The sequence below is a fragment of the Serinus canaria genome, chromosome 27 (assembly GCF_022539315.1).
Source record: "Serinus canaria isolate serCan28SL12 chromosome 27, serCan2020, whole genome shotgun sequence".
Taxonomy (NCBI): Eukaryota; Metazoa; Chordata; class Aves; order Passeriformes; family Fringillidae; genus Serinus; species Serinus canaria.
In genome coordinates, this window is record NC_066340.1 from 299,380 (window position 1) to 314,497 (window position 15,118).

At 65.3% G+C, this 15,118-nt stretch overlaps 1 protein-coding gene across 1 annotated transcript; it reads left to right on the forward strand.

The window, feature by feature from the left end:
* Positions 1-7,409: 7,409 nt before the first annotated feature.
* Positions 7,410-13,484, forward strand: TBKBP1 (TBK1 binding protein 1). The gene is made up of 9 exons (XM_050985888.1): positions 7,410-7,631; positions 7,705-7,827; positions 7,915-8,019; positions 8,398-8,539; positions 8,619-8,779; positions 8,973-9,022; positions 11,467-11,585; positions 12,381-13,123; positions 13,356-13,484. The coding sequence occupies exons 1-9, from the start codon at positions 7,410-7,412 to the stop codon at positions 13,482-13,484; spliced, it is 1,794 nt and encodes a 597-aa protein (XP_050841845.1).
* The last annotated feature ends 1,634 nt before the right edge of the window (positions 13,485-15,118 follow it).

The window sequence follows — 15,118 nt, forward strand, 5'->3', positions numbered from 1 at the left end:
GGGTTTGGAGCTTTGGAATTTTCGCTTGGTTTGCAGCTCTGTGGAGGTGTCGGGAGAGCTCCTGGAGGGGGAGCAGGAAAACTGGGCAGGATTTGCTCCTCACTTCTTGGAAGGTTCATTTCCATCTTTTACTTTCACTTTTCCTTTTAATTTTTCCATTTTCCCTTAATTTTAATTTTCTCTTTTATTTTTCTCATTTTCTGATTTTATTTTTCCTTTTTTTCTTCATATTTTTAATTTTTATTTTTCAAATTTTCTTTTTTTTTCTTTTTCTTTTAATTTTTTTTCATCTTTCTTCTAATTTTTGTCCATTTTTCTCTTTTTTTCCCCTCAGAATTTTTCCTTTATTTTCCTTTTAATTTTTCTTGGGTTTTTTTTTCCTATTCCTATTTTTGTGTTTTCCTTTAATTTTCCTTTTACATTTTTTGTTTTTCCTTTCCTATCCATTTTTATTTTCCTTTTATTTTTTCCATTATATTTTTCTTCCATTTCTTTTAATTTTTTCAATTTTTATTTTATTTATTTTATTCTTTCCCATTTTTCCATTTTTATTCTTTTTTTCTATATTTTTTCTCCCTATTAGTCTTCTTTTTTTTTTAATTTCCTCTAATTTTTTTTCAGTATTTCAATTTTTTCTATTTTACTTTTTTAAATTTTTTCTTAATGTTTTCAATTTTTTTCTTTTTTCTTTTTTTTTCTTTTTTTCTTTTTTCTTTTCATTTTTTTCTTTTTTCTTCAATTTTTCTTCATGTTTTCAATTTTTTTTTTCCATTTTTCTTCGTGTTTTCAATTTTTTTTTTCTTTCTTTTTCCATTTTTCTTCATGTTTTCCCATTTTTATTCATTTTTTTCCTTTCCCCTCCAGCTTTTTCCCCTTTTTCTCCCCCCTATTTTTTCATTTTTCCTTTATTATTGGTTTTTCCCCCATTTTTCCTCCTCCCCCCCTGGTTCCCGTCCCCCCGGCTCGTACAGGGTATCAGACGTGAATGTGCCTTCAGTGCTCTGCCCTCCACGGAGCAGACCCCGCAAAAACACCCAAAACACCCCAAAACACCCCAAAACAAACCCCCAAAACAAACCCCCAAAACAAACCCCCAAAATGCCCCAAAATCCCCGAACCCGCGGGGCCCTCCCGGCCCGGCCCGGCCCTGCCTCCTCCTCCTCCTCCTCCTCCCCTCGGGGCGGGGCGGCCGTCCCAGAGAGGAACCAAACCTGAGAAAAAACTCAAAAAAACATTTGAAAAATATGAAAAAATTGAATTAATAAAAATAAAAATTAAAAAAAGCCGATCCCGGGTGGGAGGAGCCGAGCGGGGCCGGGACTGGTTCCAGTTCTGGTTCTGGTTCCAGTTCTGGTTCTGGTTCTGGTTCCAGTTCTGGTTCCAGTTCTGGTTCTGGTTCTGGTTCCAGTTCAGGTTCTGGTTCCGGTTCTGGTTCCGGTTCTGGTTCTGGTTCAGGTTCCTGGTTCTGGTTCCGGTTCTGGTTCTGGTTCTGGGGCCGGGTCGGTCCCGGCTGAGGCAGCGCAGAATAAACTCTGAGAGTAGTGCAGAACGGCTCCCGACTCTTTTTTGGGGGGTTTGGGGCTTTTTGAGGGGGGTTTTGGGGTTGTTTTGGGGGCCTTTGGGGGTTTTCAGGGCTTTGTTTTTTGGGGGGGTTTCTTGAGATTTTTTGGAGGTTTTTGGGCTTTTGGAGGGGTGAGGGATTTGGGGACCTTTTCTGAGCTTTTTGGGGGTGGGCTGGGGGCTTTGCACTTCTTCTGGCCTTTCCTGGGGGGCTTCAAGGGGGATTTTTGGGCTTGTTTGGGGGTTTTTGGAGGGCTTTTTTGGGGTGTATCACAAGGAATTTCCTCCTCAAATCCGCCCCTCCTCGATCCCATCGCTGCCTGGGCAGGGGTCGAACCCTTCCAGCATCTTTTGGGATTTCTGGGGAGCTTTTTTGGGGCTGCCTCACCAGGAATTTGGTGGTGCTGGAGATGCCAAATTCCAGGGCATCCCACATTCCCAGAGACCCCAAACCCCTGGAGATTTGGGAATCCCAGCTGGAGATTCCCAAATCCCTGGAGATTCGGCCCAAATCAATCCCTCATCCCCACAGCCCCAAACTCCAGCTCCACCTTCATTAATTAATCAATCAATCAAATTATCCATCGGCAAAGAAACCACCCCTGGACGCTCCTCCAGCCCCACAAAAACCCTGAGAAAACCCCGGCCAGGATCCATTTATTCACCTCCCAAATCGGACATTAAAAACCCACTTTTATTTTGATTTTTCCCTTTTCATTTTGGGGGTTTTTAAATTTTTTTTTAATTTTTTTCCTGCTGCCTCATTTCCCGGGAGCCTCTGCCAGGCTCCTGCCCCCGCTCGGAGACGCCGTGGGAGGGGAGTGCCGAGCTCGCGTTTCCTCTCCGGGGGAGCCGGAGGTGACAGCGCTGTGTCACCAGTGCCATCTGTGCCACCACCCCGGCCCGGGGACACGCCGTCATTCCCGGGATTATTCCCAGGATTATTCCCAGGACTGGCACTTCCCAACGCTGATGTGCTGAGCTCCCACTTAAAAGAGGAGGAAAAGCTGATTTTCTTTGGAAAAGGCAGCAAAAACGAGGCAGGAGTGGATTTTGGGGCCTCGGAGGTGACACCAGCCCCCCGTGCCACCACCCCGGGGCGGGGACATCACGGTCATTCCCGGGATCGGCACCTGGATTTCTCCAGGAGCCTTTTCCTGGGCCCAGGCTGGTGCTCTGAGCTCCCGCCCCCAGGGAAAAGCTGATTTTCCTTGGAAAAGGAGGGAAAACGAGCCACGAGTGGGTTCTGGAGCCCCGGACGTGCCGCGGTGGCCTCGGGACCTTCCAGGCTCTGTCCCCAGGAGGGGACAGAACACCCTGGAGCCGGTGCCGCCCTCTGGAATGCGATTTTCCAGCTGAGGAAATGTTGGGAAGAGGGAAAAAGGACTGGGGGGACAGAGGGGGGGTCCCGGTGCTGCCCCTTCCCTCCCCAAGGCTCCATGGAAAGCCCAGGTTGGGTCCAGCGCTGTCCGCAGAGGCTCCGGGCACCCCAAATCCCCCAAATCCCCCAAATCCCAGGGGAGGGACAATCCCAGCAGCTCGGGCCTGTCCTGCCGCCCTCCGCTCCTCCCGGGGTGGCCCCGCCGTTTGTCCCCAACGCCCGGGGACATCCCGCGCCCCTCGGGGGGGGTGCCCGCATCCATCAGGGCACTCCGGGATGGTTTTGCGGTTTTGCCTCCCAATTAATTCCCGACCTGACGGAAATCCTTCATTTGCACCTCAAAGCTCCGCGCCGATCCTCGGCCGGAGCCGGAGCGGCCGCTCGGGGCTTTTGGGGCCCTGCCTGCGGCAGATCCACTCCCTGCGGACCCCCGCGGATCCCTCCGGACCCCCGCGGATCCCTGCGGATCCCTCCGGACCCCCGCGGGTCCCGCCCGCCCTTCCCGCTGCTGTCCCACCCTAAGGTGACATTCCAGGACGGGAGCGGCACCAAGGGCCCCTCCTGGCATTGGCCTCCCGAAACATTCCCGGCCTCGGGGTGCGGTTCCAGCTCCCACGGGAATCTCCCGGGGTCTCGGCATCCCCGGGCGGTGCCCCCAGTGCCGGGGTCTGCCCGTGCCCCCAGCTCAGGGCGCTGGGTCCCCTCCAGGCTCTCCAGTCTGGATTGGGAACCCCAGTTTGGTGCTCCCAGTTTGAGGCTTTGTTCCCTAACCCGAAATCCCGAGCTGGATTTTCTAGCGATTCCTTTTCCCCCCTCGTGGCAGAGCCGTGCCCAGGACCGGGATCTCTCCGTGCTGGCATCTCCCGGCTCGGCTCTGGGGCCGGATCCCCTCAGTGCCCCCCCCGGGGCCGCTCTTTCCCCCCAGTTCCTCCAGAGGCCTTGGCAGGGATGTTTGGAGTGCTGGGGTCCCACAGACCCCCCGGCCCCATCCCTGGGGCTCTGCTCCCCTTTCCTGTCCCCTCTGCTGGGAGGGACGAGGCCCTGGCAGGAATCTTGTGCCACCGGGGTCCCTCAGAGCCGTGGGTCTGCCCACGAGTGGGTCTGTCCGTGCCGTGGGTCACTCCAGGCTCTGTCCTCAGGCAGAGGGGTCTGCAGGGGTCTGTCCATGCCGTGGGTCTGTCCGTGCCATTCCAGGGTCTGTCCTCGGCCACCAGGCTGGCAGTGCCGCCCCCCGGGGGGGGTTTTGTCCCCCGGAGCCCCCGGCAGCCGCGGCGAAAGGAGAGCAGCTATTAATAACCCTGCGCACCCGGGGAAAGATGTGATTCCATCATGGAAGCGGCTCCGAGAACAATTCAGGGAATAAAATGTTCGGGGAGGGGGGAGGGGGGTTGGGGGGCGGGGGCAGGGGGGGAGCCCAGCCCCCACCGCGCGGGGCTGCGGCTCCGCCATGCCGGAGCCCCCCGGGATGAAGGGGGAGCCCCCCGGCCCCGCCACCCCCCCTTGGGGAGTCCGGATGGCAGGGCAGGGGGCCGGGGATCGGTGGTGCCCCCCCGGGGCAGGGCACGGCAGGGGTGGCGGGGTCCGGGCTCCAGCGCCTGTGTCCCCCCCGAGCATCCCCGGGACCGGCCGTGCCCCGGGGCGGGGGGGGGGTCACAGCCCCGGGGGCGGCCCCGGCGCGTGGCGGGGGAGGGGCTGGCGGCCGCCCGGTGCCCACGTGGTTTGTCGGTGTCTCCGGAGCGGAAGAAACGGCGGCGGGGCCGGGGCTGCGGCAGGGACCGGGAACGGGAGCGGCAGCGGGACCCGGCGGGGCGGGGACGGAGCCGCATCCCGGCGGGCGCCGCCGCAGCGCAGCAGCAGCGCCGGTGAGTGCGGGGCCTGGGCCGGGGGACAGCGGGAGCGGCCGGGGGGGCAGAGCGGGCAGCCCCCGCCCCACCGGGCCTGTCCTCTCCGCCACAGCGCGACCCCAGCCCCGGCCCCAGCCCCATCTGCCCCCGCCGCCTTCACCATCCTCGCTTCATCCTCATCCGCGGCTCCATCCTCACCCTCATCCTCATCCTCGCCCCCATCTCCATCCTCACCCTCATCCCCATCCCCGGTTCCGTGCCCATCTCCACCCGTGCTTCCATCTCGCTTCCGTCCCCATCCCCGGCTCCATCCTCATCCCCATCCCCAGCTCCATCCTCATCCTCATCCCGTCCCGGCTCCGCCCCGGACCCCTCCTGCGTTTCCGTCCCCGTCCCCCGCCCGGCGACCCCCGGCGCGGCGCGGCACCGGCCCGGCCCGGGGGCGTTCGGGGACGGTTTCCCGGAGGCTCCGGGGCCGCCGCAGGCCGGACCCCCCCCGCTCACCCTATTGCGACCCCCGGCCGCTCTCACCCGCGCTCCGGGCCTGGCTCCGGGGCTCGGGGGCGCGCTCGACCCGTCCCCCTTTCCCCGCCGGTTCTCCCCCGGTTCTACGCCGGTTCCACGCCGGTTCCGCGCCCGCTGCCTTCGCTCGTGGCCGTGGCGGTGCCCCCAGCCCCTTCCCGCGGCCCCCCCAGCCCCTCAGAACCGGGACAGCCCGGGGGGGTCCCAGCAATGAGGAGGGGGCTCGTCCCGGCCAGGGCGGCCGAGGGTCGGGGCAGGGGGGGCTGCCCTAGGCCGGGTCCTACCGAGTGCATCCTCCCGACCCCAAAAAGGTTTCTTGGGAGGGCCAAGGCCTGTCCCCAACCCAGCTGGGTGCCAGAGGCCCGGCACAACCGGGCACAACCCATCCCCGTCCCCATCATCGTTCCCGTTCCCATCCCAATCCCCATCCCCATTTTCATTCCCAGTCCCGTCCCCATCCCCGTTCCCGTTCCCGGTCCCGTCCCCGTTCCCACTGGAGCCCTGAGCTGGCCGAGCCCTCCAGCAGTGTCCCAGTCCCAGGGAGCTGCAGCCCCATTTTCGCTCATTTTCCAAACCCCATTTCTGCTTTTTCCCAACCCCATTTTCGTTTTCCCCCAGGCATTTGCCGGCCTCGCGGAGGGGCCGGAGCGCGGAGGGAGCGGCGGTGCCGCGGGGGCCCCCCTGGACCCCGATGAGAGCAGCCCCGGTTCCCGCCGATCCTCCCGCGGCCGATGTCCGGAGCTCCCGCACCTGAGACGCGCCCGTGCCAGTCCCGTGACACGCCTGTGACACGCCTGTGACACGCCTGTGACACGCCTGTGCCCGCGCCGCAGCCCTGCCCAGCCCGCGCCGCTTCGCCCCGCGCCTGGGGCCCGCTGCAAGGCAGGTGTCCTGGGGAAACTGAGGCACGGCAAGCCGGGGAGCAGCAGGGACGGCCCGGGGAGCTCTGGGCCGGCTTGGGGACACGCAGCCACCGCCAGGCCCTGAGTCCTGGGGACAAAGAGGGTCCTCTTGCCGCGGTGCCTCTGCTGGCAGCGCCTGGGACCCCCCCAGGGCTCCGGGGGTCTTCATTTGGGGGGGGTCCCCAGAGCTTGGGGAGCCTCATCTTGGCTTTGGGGGTGCCTCAGTTTCCCCAGGGGGGATGGCAGTGCCCTCCCTGCCCGAGCAGAGGTGTGTTCCCTCTGTCACGACCCCGGGGGGGATTTAAGACCCCTGGTCCATGATTTGTTCCCCGTGTCCCAGGGCCCCGGTGCCCACGCGGATGCCAGCGGGGCCGGGCTGTCCCCCCCCCCCGTCACCCTGCAGATCTCTCCTCCCTCTGCCAGCTTTGCCCATGAATTATTCGTGCGGCGGTGGCTCCCAGATGTCTGCCAGGGCTGCGCGTGCCCGGCGGCCGCGGGGTCCCCGCCCGGGACAGGGGACAGCGCCAGAGCGGCCGCGCTGCCCCCGGGCCCTTTTCCCACCGGGAACAGCCCGGGAGCCACCGGCGGCAGCGGCCCGGGAGCCCCGGGCACTCCGGAGCCTGGCGCGGGGTCAGCGTGCGGCAGAGCGGGCTGGGGTCCCCGGGAGGGCCTGGGGACAGTGCCGGGAGCCAGGTGGCTCCCGGGGGTGAGCGGCAGCGCCGGTATTTAGGGCACGGCAGCGCGGCGTGGGAGGCCGGGAGCAGCTCGCGTGCGGCGCGGGGCGGGAGCGGCGGCACCGGCCGCTATTTCTGGTGCTCGTTCCCGGAGGGGACCGGAGGAATGTCACCCTGTCCCCCCCGGGGACTCTGCCGGGGGTGCTCTCTGCTCCCACCCTCGTCCTGATGGAGGCCGGGGGGCGTCAGGACCTCCGTCCCCTCTTTCCCCGGTGGGGACGGAGGTGCTGGCATGGCATGGCCAGCGTCCCCTTGTCACCCCCGGGGACAGCGTGGGGTTGGAGCCGCTGCTGGTGGCAGCTGCCGGGACTGTCACCCGGTGCCGCTGGGCCGGGCTGAGCTCCCGCCGACCCCGCCCTGACCCCCCCGGGCTGGCTGGGTCAGCCCCCCCAGTGTCCCCAGAGCCCGAGCGCTGCCCGGGGCCCGGCCCCGCCCGGTGTCACCGGAGTGTCCCTGCAGGCAGGACATGGACTCCATGTTCGAGGACGACATCAGCATCCTGACGCAGGAGGCGCTGGGGCCGGACGAGGACTGGCTGGACAGCCCCAACACCGACCTGTCGGGTGAGATGTGCTCGGCCTCGCACTTCGCCCTCATCACCGCCTACGACGACATCAAGAACCGGCTGACGGGGCTGGAGAGGGAGAACTCCACGCTCAAGCGCCGCCTCAAGATGTACGAAGTCAAGGTGAGGGGTCGGGGGGGGCCCGGGGGGGGCGCGGGGCGGGGGGGACCCCGCTGACCGCCCGCCCCGGCCGCAGTACCCCCTGATCGGCGAGTTCGGCGAGGAGCACATCTTCTCCCTCTACGAGGCCAAGGAGAACTCGCTGCTCAAGAGCGAGAAGGCGTCGCTGCAGCAGCAGCTCAACCAGTTCCAGCACGAGGTGAGCGGGGACGGGGGGTCTGGGGGGCCTTTGGGGGGTCCCCGAGCCAGCAGCCACCCCCAAATCCCCCGCACCTTCCACCGGCAGCTGCAGAAGAGCAAAGAGCGGGAGGAGCAGCTGGAGGAGATGATCCAGGCCTACGAGAAGCTCTGCGTGGAGAAGGCGGACCTGGAGACCGAGTTGGGAGAGATGGTGGGTGACAGCCACCAGCAGGGGACAGCAGGGTCCCCGCCCCTTCTCCGGGACAGCACCGGGCCCGTCGTGTCCCGGTCCTTGGGGATGCAGGGCTGGGGGGGCCGCGGCGTTGTGGCCACGGTGGGCTTTGAGGGATGCTCAGATTTATCCATTTTTCCGCTGTCCCCTGCCAAGGCTCCGGTGTCCCGGTGCCAGCCGGGCACCCCCGGCTCCCCTTTCCCAGCCGGGGAGCCGCCCTTGCCACGCCACTGTCACCAGATCGATCCCACTCCGAAAATCGACCCCAAAATCCGCCTGTGCCGGGCTGGGGGGGCAGGAGAGCCCCGGGGAGGGGCCGAGGCTCAGCCCTGTCCCCTCTGTCCCCTCCCCGTGCAGCGGGCGCTGGTGGAGACGCACCTGAGTCGCATCCGGAGCTTGGAGCAGCAGCTGCGGCAGCGCGACGGCGGCGCCTTCCCCGGGCTGGGCGCCCAGGACGTGCCTTTCATCGCCCTGCACCCCAACCCCGGCCTGAGCCACGGTGAGCCGCCCCCTCCCCGCCCCGCCTCGCCCCCCGGGACCCCCGGGACCGCCGGGGCTGAGCCGAGCCGTGCCCGCAGTGCTGGAGCGCGCCGGGGGCTGGCAGAGCCGCGGGCTGGAGGCCGAGCTGGAGGCGGCGCGGCAGGAGAACCAGCGCGCCCAGCACCGCGAGGAGCACCTCAAGGCCGAGTGCGAGAGGCTGCAGGCCGAGCTGAAACACCTGCAGGACACCCGGGAGCAGGTGCGGGGCAGGGCCGGCCCCGTCCGGGCTGGGTGGGGTTTGGGAGGAGGAATGGGGCAGGGTCGGACCCCCAAAAACCCCCCCTATCCCCCCTTCCTGCGGGGAAGAGGAATGGGGCAGGGTCTGACCCCCCCCAGGACCCCCCAATCCCGGCGCGGGGGTCCTGGTGCTGAGGGGGCTCTGCTGTCCCCAGGAGCAGTCGGAGCGGGACATGGCCTGGGTGAAGAAGGTGGGCGACGACCAGTAAGTGCTGGGAGGGGACTGGGAGGGCACTGGGAGGGGACTGGGGGGAGCCCCGCGCGGGCAGGGGGTGGGGACACACGGGATCCTGTGGGGCTCGGCGGGCACCCCACACCTCTGGACGGGGGTCCCGGGGGGTTCCCTGCATTGAAGTGCTGCAGTGAGGGAGATCCCGCACCCCAAAATCACCAACTGCTCCCCGGGGGCTGGGGGCTGAGGGGGCTGCAGCGGGGGGTGCCCGGTGCCAAATGCTGTCCCGGTGCCCGGTTCCAGTGTCCGTGCGCTGTCCCGGTGCCCGGTTCCAGTGTCCGTGCGCTGTCCCGGTGCCCGGTGCGGGCTCGGCGCTGCCTCCAGAGGGCACTGACGGCTCGCGGCTGCAGAGAGAGCGGCACCGAGGTGGTGACGGTGTCCCAGACCCCCAAACCCCCCCAGACCGTCCCGGTGGCACCGAGGTGGTGACGGTGTCCCCGGACCCCCCTAAACCGTCCCGGTGGCACCGAGGCGGGGGCGTTGTCCCCGCCCTAACTCGGCCTGTCCCCGTTCCCCCGTGTCCCCACGGCGGGCGGTGACAGCGGGGCCGAGCTGCGGACGGATGAGAGGCGACACGCGGGCCCGGGGGGTGCCGGGTGTTGCTCCGGGGGCCGAGTCCGCCCCTCCCGCTCCCGAGGTGTCGGGGCTGTCGCCGTTTCTGTCGTCCTGGTGCGGATCCGAGCGAGGGGATCCGGGGGGGGCCGCATCCTTCCCGGGGGGGCTCCCACCTCTCCCTTCCCCTCCTTAATCCCCTCGATTTCCACCAATTCCCTCGATTTCCACTAAATTCCGTCACCCGAGCTCGCCCCCAGCTCGCCCCCCACCCCTCTCACCCCTTCCCACAACATCCAAGAAATTAAAACTCCCAAACTTCTCCATTAACCTTCCCCGATCCCCCAAATCTTTATTTTTTGAGCCCAAATTCACCATGCTGGGATGGGGAAACTGAGGCAGGGCCGGCTCCTCACCCCTCCCCGGGCACAGCTTTTCCCTGCGCGCTCTTTTCTTGCCGATTCAGCTCTTTTTTGTCACCTGCTTCTCTCCGCCGCTGCTTTTTGGGTGTGAAAATCGCCTTATCGGCGTTTTCCATCTCCGGGTGATTTTCTGGTGCTTCTGCCGCGCTGTGCTTGGGGCGGGGGTCCCCCCCCACGTCCAGACCTTCCTCCTTTTTTTGGGTTTATTTTCTGAGTTTTAGCCTTTTTTTGGCTTTCTGAGCTCGCGGTTATTCCCTCTTGTGCTCCCTCCCGGGAAAAACCAGGAGCCAAGTCTGGAGGAAAGCCGTGGAAAGGGCAGGGTGGGGATTTGGGGGTGTCAGGCCACCCCTCCACCTCCCTGCCCCGCGTTTTTGGGGGAATTGCGTGGGTTTTAATGACTCTTGCACCCATGGGTGCCAGTGCCGGGCACATCCCCACCCCGGCTCCTCCAGCTCTGCAGCCAAAAGGGGCCTGGGGGACACAAAGTGACACCCTGTGTGTGTCCCCTGAGATTTTTGCTTTCTTTTCCTCCTTTTCCTTCTTTTCATTTTTGTCCTTTTCCTTCTTCTCCTCCTTTTCCTTTTCCCCCTTTTCTTCTTCACCTCTCTGTCTCCTTTCTTTCTCCCTCTCAATCCTTTCCCTCCTTTCCCCCTCGCTCTTTCCCCTCCTTTCCCACATCCTTTTCCTCACTTTCCCCTTCTCCTCCTCCTTTCCCACCTCTCTCTCGGCCGCGGTGCCCGGGGGCTCGGCCGGGCCCGGCGCTGTCAGCCGCGGTGACGAGCGGCGGCTCCGGGTCCCCGCGGTGTCACAACGGCTCAGCGGGGCCGCGCCGGGACGCGCCGAGCTGGGGCCCCGCGGCTCTTCCTCCCTTCGGAATCCCGGCTGGGAAAGCGACACCAGCTCGGGGCAGAATTGATGATTTTGGCAGCGCTTCCGAGCGCCCCGAGCGGGGGGAGCCGCGCCCGCCCCGTCCTGGCCGCTCCCGGGGCGCGATCCGCAGCCACAGCTTTTCCTTTTGGAGTTAAAAACCGAATTTGGGTTGGTTTTGAGCTGGTTCTGGGCGTCCGCGGGGCTCTGTCACCCGCAGAGCCGCCGTGTCCCCTGTGGGAATTGTCCTCTGGATCGGGACAATTGTCCTCGGAATTGGCCGAGGTGGAGAGAGGGAACTTCGGACACCCTGAGGTGCCTTTTCTCGCCCTGAGCCGTGATCTCCTCAGGGTTTTCCTGGAGGAATGCTGGAAGCGCCATCCAGGCAGCAGCACTAAACCTTTTTCAGTTGTATTTATTAAAAACCCAAACCAAACCCAAACCGACCAAAACCCCGGGGGGAGGTCGAGCCCTGCTGGAGGATTCCACCCCTGCCGGAGGGTTTAACCCCTCCCGAGGGGTTTGAGGGGATTTATCCCTGCCGAGGGGTTTCTCCCGTGACCCCCTTGCCCGCAGGGTGAACCTGGCGCTGGCCTACACGGAGCTGACGGAGGAGCTGTGCCGCCTGCGCAACCTCAGCTCGCTGCAGAGCCAGATCCTGCGGGCCCTGCTGCAGGACAAGAGCCTCAACGGGGGTGAGGGGACCCGGGGGCTGCCAGGCGGGGATGGGGGGCACAAACACCGGGAAAACGGGGGGGTGGGCTCGCCCTGCGGGTGGGGGTGAGCTCCAGAGGGTACCGGTCCCCAGGGGTGCCCAGCCCTGGGAGTGTCCCACAGCAGGAGCGTCCCTAGCTGGGGTATCTGGGAGCATCCATCCCAAAATCTCCATCCCTGGGAGCATCCATGCCAAAATCTCCATCCCTGGGAGCATCCATGCCAAAATCTCCATCCCTGGGAGCATCCATGCCAAAATATCCATCCCTGGGAGCATCCATGCCAAAATATCCATCCCTGGGAGCATCCATCCCAAAATATCCATCCCTGGGAGCATCCCATCCCAGAAGTATCCACACCTGGGAGCATCCATGCCTGGGAGCGTCGCATCCCAAAATCTCCATCCCTGGGAATATCCATATGTGGGATCATCCACACCTGGGAATGTCCCATTCCAAGAGCACCCATACCTGGGAGCATCCATCCCAAAATATCCATCCCGGGGAGTACCCATCCCTGGGACCACCCCATCCCAAAATATCCGTGTCTGGCTGCACCCCCCCAGAATCTCCCATCCCTCTGGGGGTCCCCACAGCTCCATCCCCCCCTGCTTCCTCCGGGATGCCCCTGGATGCCGAGGCACATTTTCCACATTTTCCTCATTTTCCACATTTTCCTCATTTTCCACATTTTCCTCATTTTCCATATTTCCGCACTTCCCAAGCCGCCGAGCTAACGCGGGGCATTTCCCGCCTGTCCCCCTTGTCCCGTGCCAGGCCAGCGCCACTCGCCGCTGTCCCAGTGCCACTCCCCGGCCCAGCAGCGCCGCTCGCCCGCCCCGCAGTGCCCCTCGCCCGTTCCTCCGGGACGCTCCCAGTGCCAATCTCCCGCCCTCCAACGCCGCTCGCCGGGACCCCCCAGCCAATCTCCGGCCCAGCAGCGCCGCTCGCCCGCCCCCGGCCCGTGCCAGTCCCCGGCCCAGCAGCGCCGCTCCCCGGTGCCGCCGCCCAGCCAGTCGCCCGCCCAGCAGCGCCGCTCGCCCGCCCCGCCGCCGCCGCCCTGCCCCGCGCCCAGCTCGGCGTCCCCGCACCGCCTGCCCGGCGAGAGGATGGAGCTGGCCTACGCCAAGCCCTCGAGCCGCCACATCAAGGCCGGCTTCCAGGGCCGCCGCAGCTACTCGGAGGTGACCAACGTGGCCCTGTACCAGCAGAGCCGCTCGCTCTGGCTGCAGCCCGAGGCCTCCACGCTGCCCAAGCACCGGCCCTACGGCGAGGTCTACCTGGGGGGCGCGGGGGCCCCGCTGAGCGCCCACGAGCCCTTCGAGGAGCACGTCCGCTTCGAGAAGCAGTCGTCGGACGAGGAGGAGTGGGCGCTGCCCAGCCCGCCCAGCCCCGAGGCCGGGGCCATCCGCTGCGCCTCCTTCTGCGCCGGCTTCCCCGCGCCCGACGCCGACGCCGCGCACCGGACGGCGGCCGCCTACGCCCGGGCAGAGCACGCCCAGTCCTGGCCTTCCATCAACGTAAGAAGGACCCCCACAATCTCCCCGCGGGGTTTGGGGGTGGGTTTGGCCGAGGGGAGCATCGAGGGAACCCCCCCAGCGCGCTGGCACCCAGCATTGAGGCGGCGTGCCTCAGTTTCCCCGTTTGTCACCCGGCCTCCCGGCTGGCTGGGGGCAGTGGGGGGTTCTGGGGGGGTGACAGAGGGGATGTGGCCAGCGCGGGGGTCTCAGCGTGGCCCTGTGCCCCCCGCAGCTGCTGCTGGAGACGGTGGACTCGGAGGTGCGGAGCTGCCCGCTGTGCCAGCTGGCCTTCCCCATCGGGTACCCGGACGATGCCCTGGTCAAACACATCGACTCGCACCTGGAGAACAGCAAGATCTGAGCCGAGCCCCCGTCCCCACCTTTGGATGCTGCATGGAAACACACCGGGAGCTCCCGGATCCCGAAATACCTCCAAGTCTTCAGTAGCTACGGAAAGACTGAGCCCCCGCCCCACCCAGAGCCCCCCGGAGCCCCCCGCCCGCTCGGAGCAGGTTCACCCCCCCGTGCCAGGCTCGGGTGCTCCCCCGGGAGTACCAGGATCACCCCGGAGCCCCCCGGAGCCCCCGGCCCGCTCGGAGCGGGTTCAACCCCCAGTGCCAGGCTCGGGTGCTCCCCCCGGGGTTCCAGGATCGCGCCGGGCCAGGCGGTGGCCGGAGGGGACCCGTCTGTGCCCCTGGGTGTCCTCTGTCCCCTCGAGTGTCGCTGCTCGATCTCAGGGAGGATCCGAGGGGCCGAGTCCCGGATCCGGCCCCCAGGAAGCAGGTGAGGGGAAGGGGCCGCCCCTTCCCCGGCCCGAGGGGTCACAGATGGGCGGGGGGCAGCTGCTCGTTCTGGCCCCCTTTGCCTCGTCCCGCCGGTTCTTTCCCCTCTTTTACATTAAAAGCACCCCCTACCCCCCAAATCCCCCCCCCCCACAATGATGCTGCTGAGAAACGAGCCCGGAGGAGCAGCACGGCCCCCCCACCCCCCCAACATTGCACTGGGGCTCCCTGGGGCTCCCCCGACCCCCCCCCGCGCGGCGTGGGCACAGCGCAGCCCCCCAGCAGCCCCCCCAGACCCCCAGCCCTGCTTCAACCCCGGGGCTGCAGGCGGCTGCTCACCCTGAGCCCCCCACCCCCGTCACCACCGTCCCCCCACGTTCGATCTACCTCAAAGCCGCCGGGAGAGGGGGGGGCCGCAGCGCTGTCCCCCCTCCCCGAGCCGCTCCGCGCTGCATGTCCCCCCCGTGTCACAGCGCACACCCCCCCAGCGCCGGGACCCCCGGAACGAGGGACCCGCCCTCGCTGCGACCACCGACTCCAATAAAACCTTCCCGAAACGCCTCGGGGGGTGGGGGCGTCTCCTCTCCTGGGGTCTCTGGGGGGAGAGGGGGGGTCCGGCTGGAGGTGTCCCCCCCCGGGGATGGGGTCGGGGCTCGACAGAGCCAGAGCCGGGTTCTGTGGCCGGGGGTGAAAGGTTCGGGGTGTCCTGCAGCTCCCGGCCCGTTTGGGGCTCGCCGGGCAGTGAGGGCACAAAACGGGACAGTCGGAACCGAACCGGAGCTCGCGGGGACAGAAGGGACCAGAGCCGGGGGGCGGTGGGTGGATGGCCGGGGGGATTATCCCCGTTTTCCTGGGGGGGTCTGGGCAGGGGGAGCTCGGCCCCTCCTTCTCCGCTGTGTTTTTGTGGGCTGGGGGGGGCCGGGCCAGCGCTGCGGGACCCCCGGGCTGGGGCAGCCCCCGCAGAGCCCGGCCGCGCTCGGAGCCCCGGGGGGTTCGGGGGGGTCCGGGCCCGGCCCCCCGAGCCCGGCCCGGCCCGAGCAGGGTGCGAAGGCGGCTCCCAGCGCCGCGGGCCGATGGTGTGAAGCAGATAAGGCAGCGCCGCAGCCTTATCGCAGCCCCATCTCCGCGTCTGCCCGGGCACGGGGCAGGAAGAGCAGCCCCTGCCCACCGCCCGCCCGCCCGGTGGGCACCCAGGGGGGCCGGAGGGGGCGGG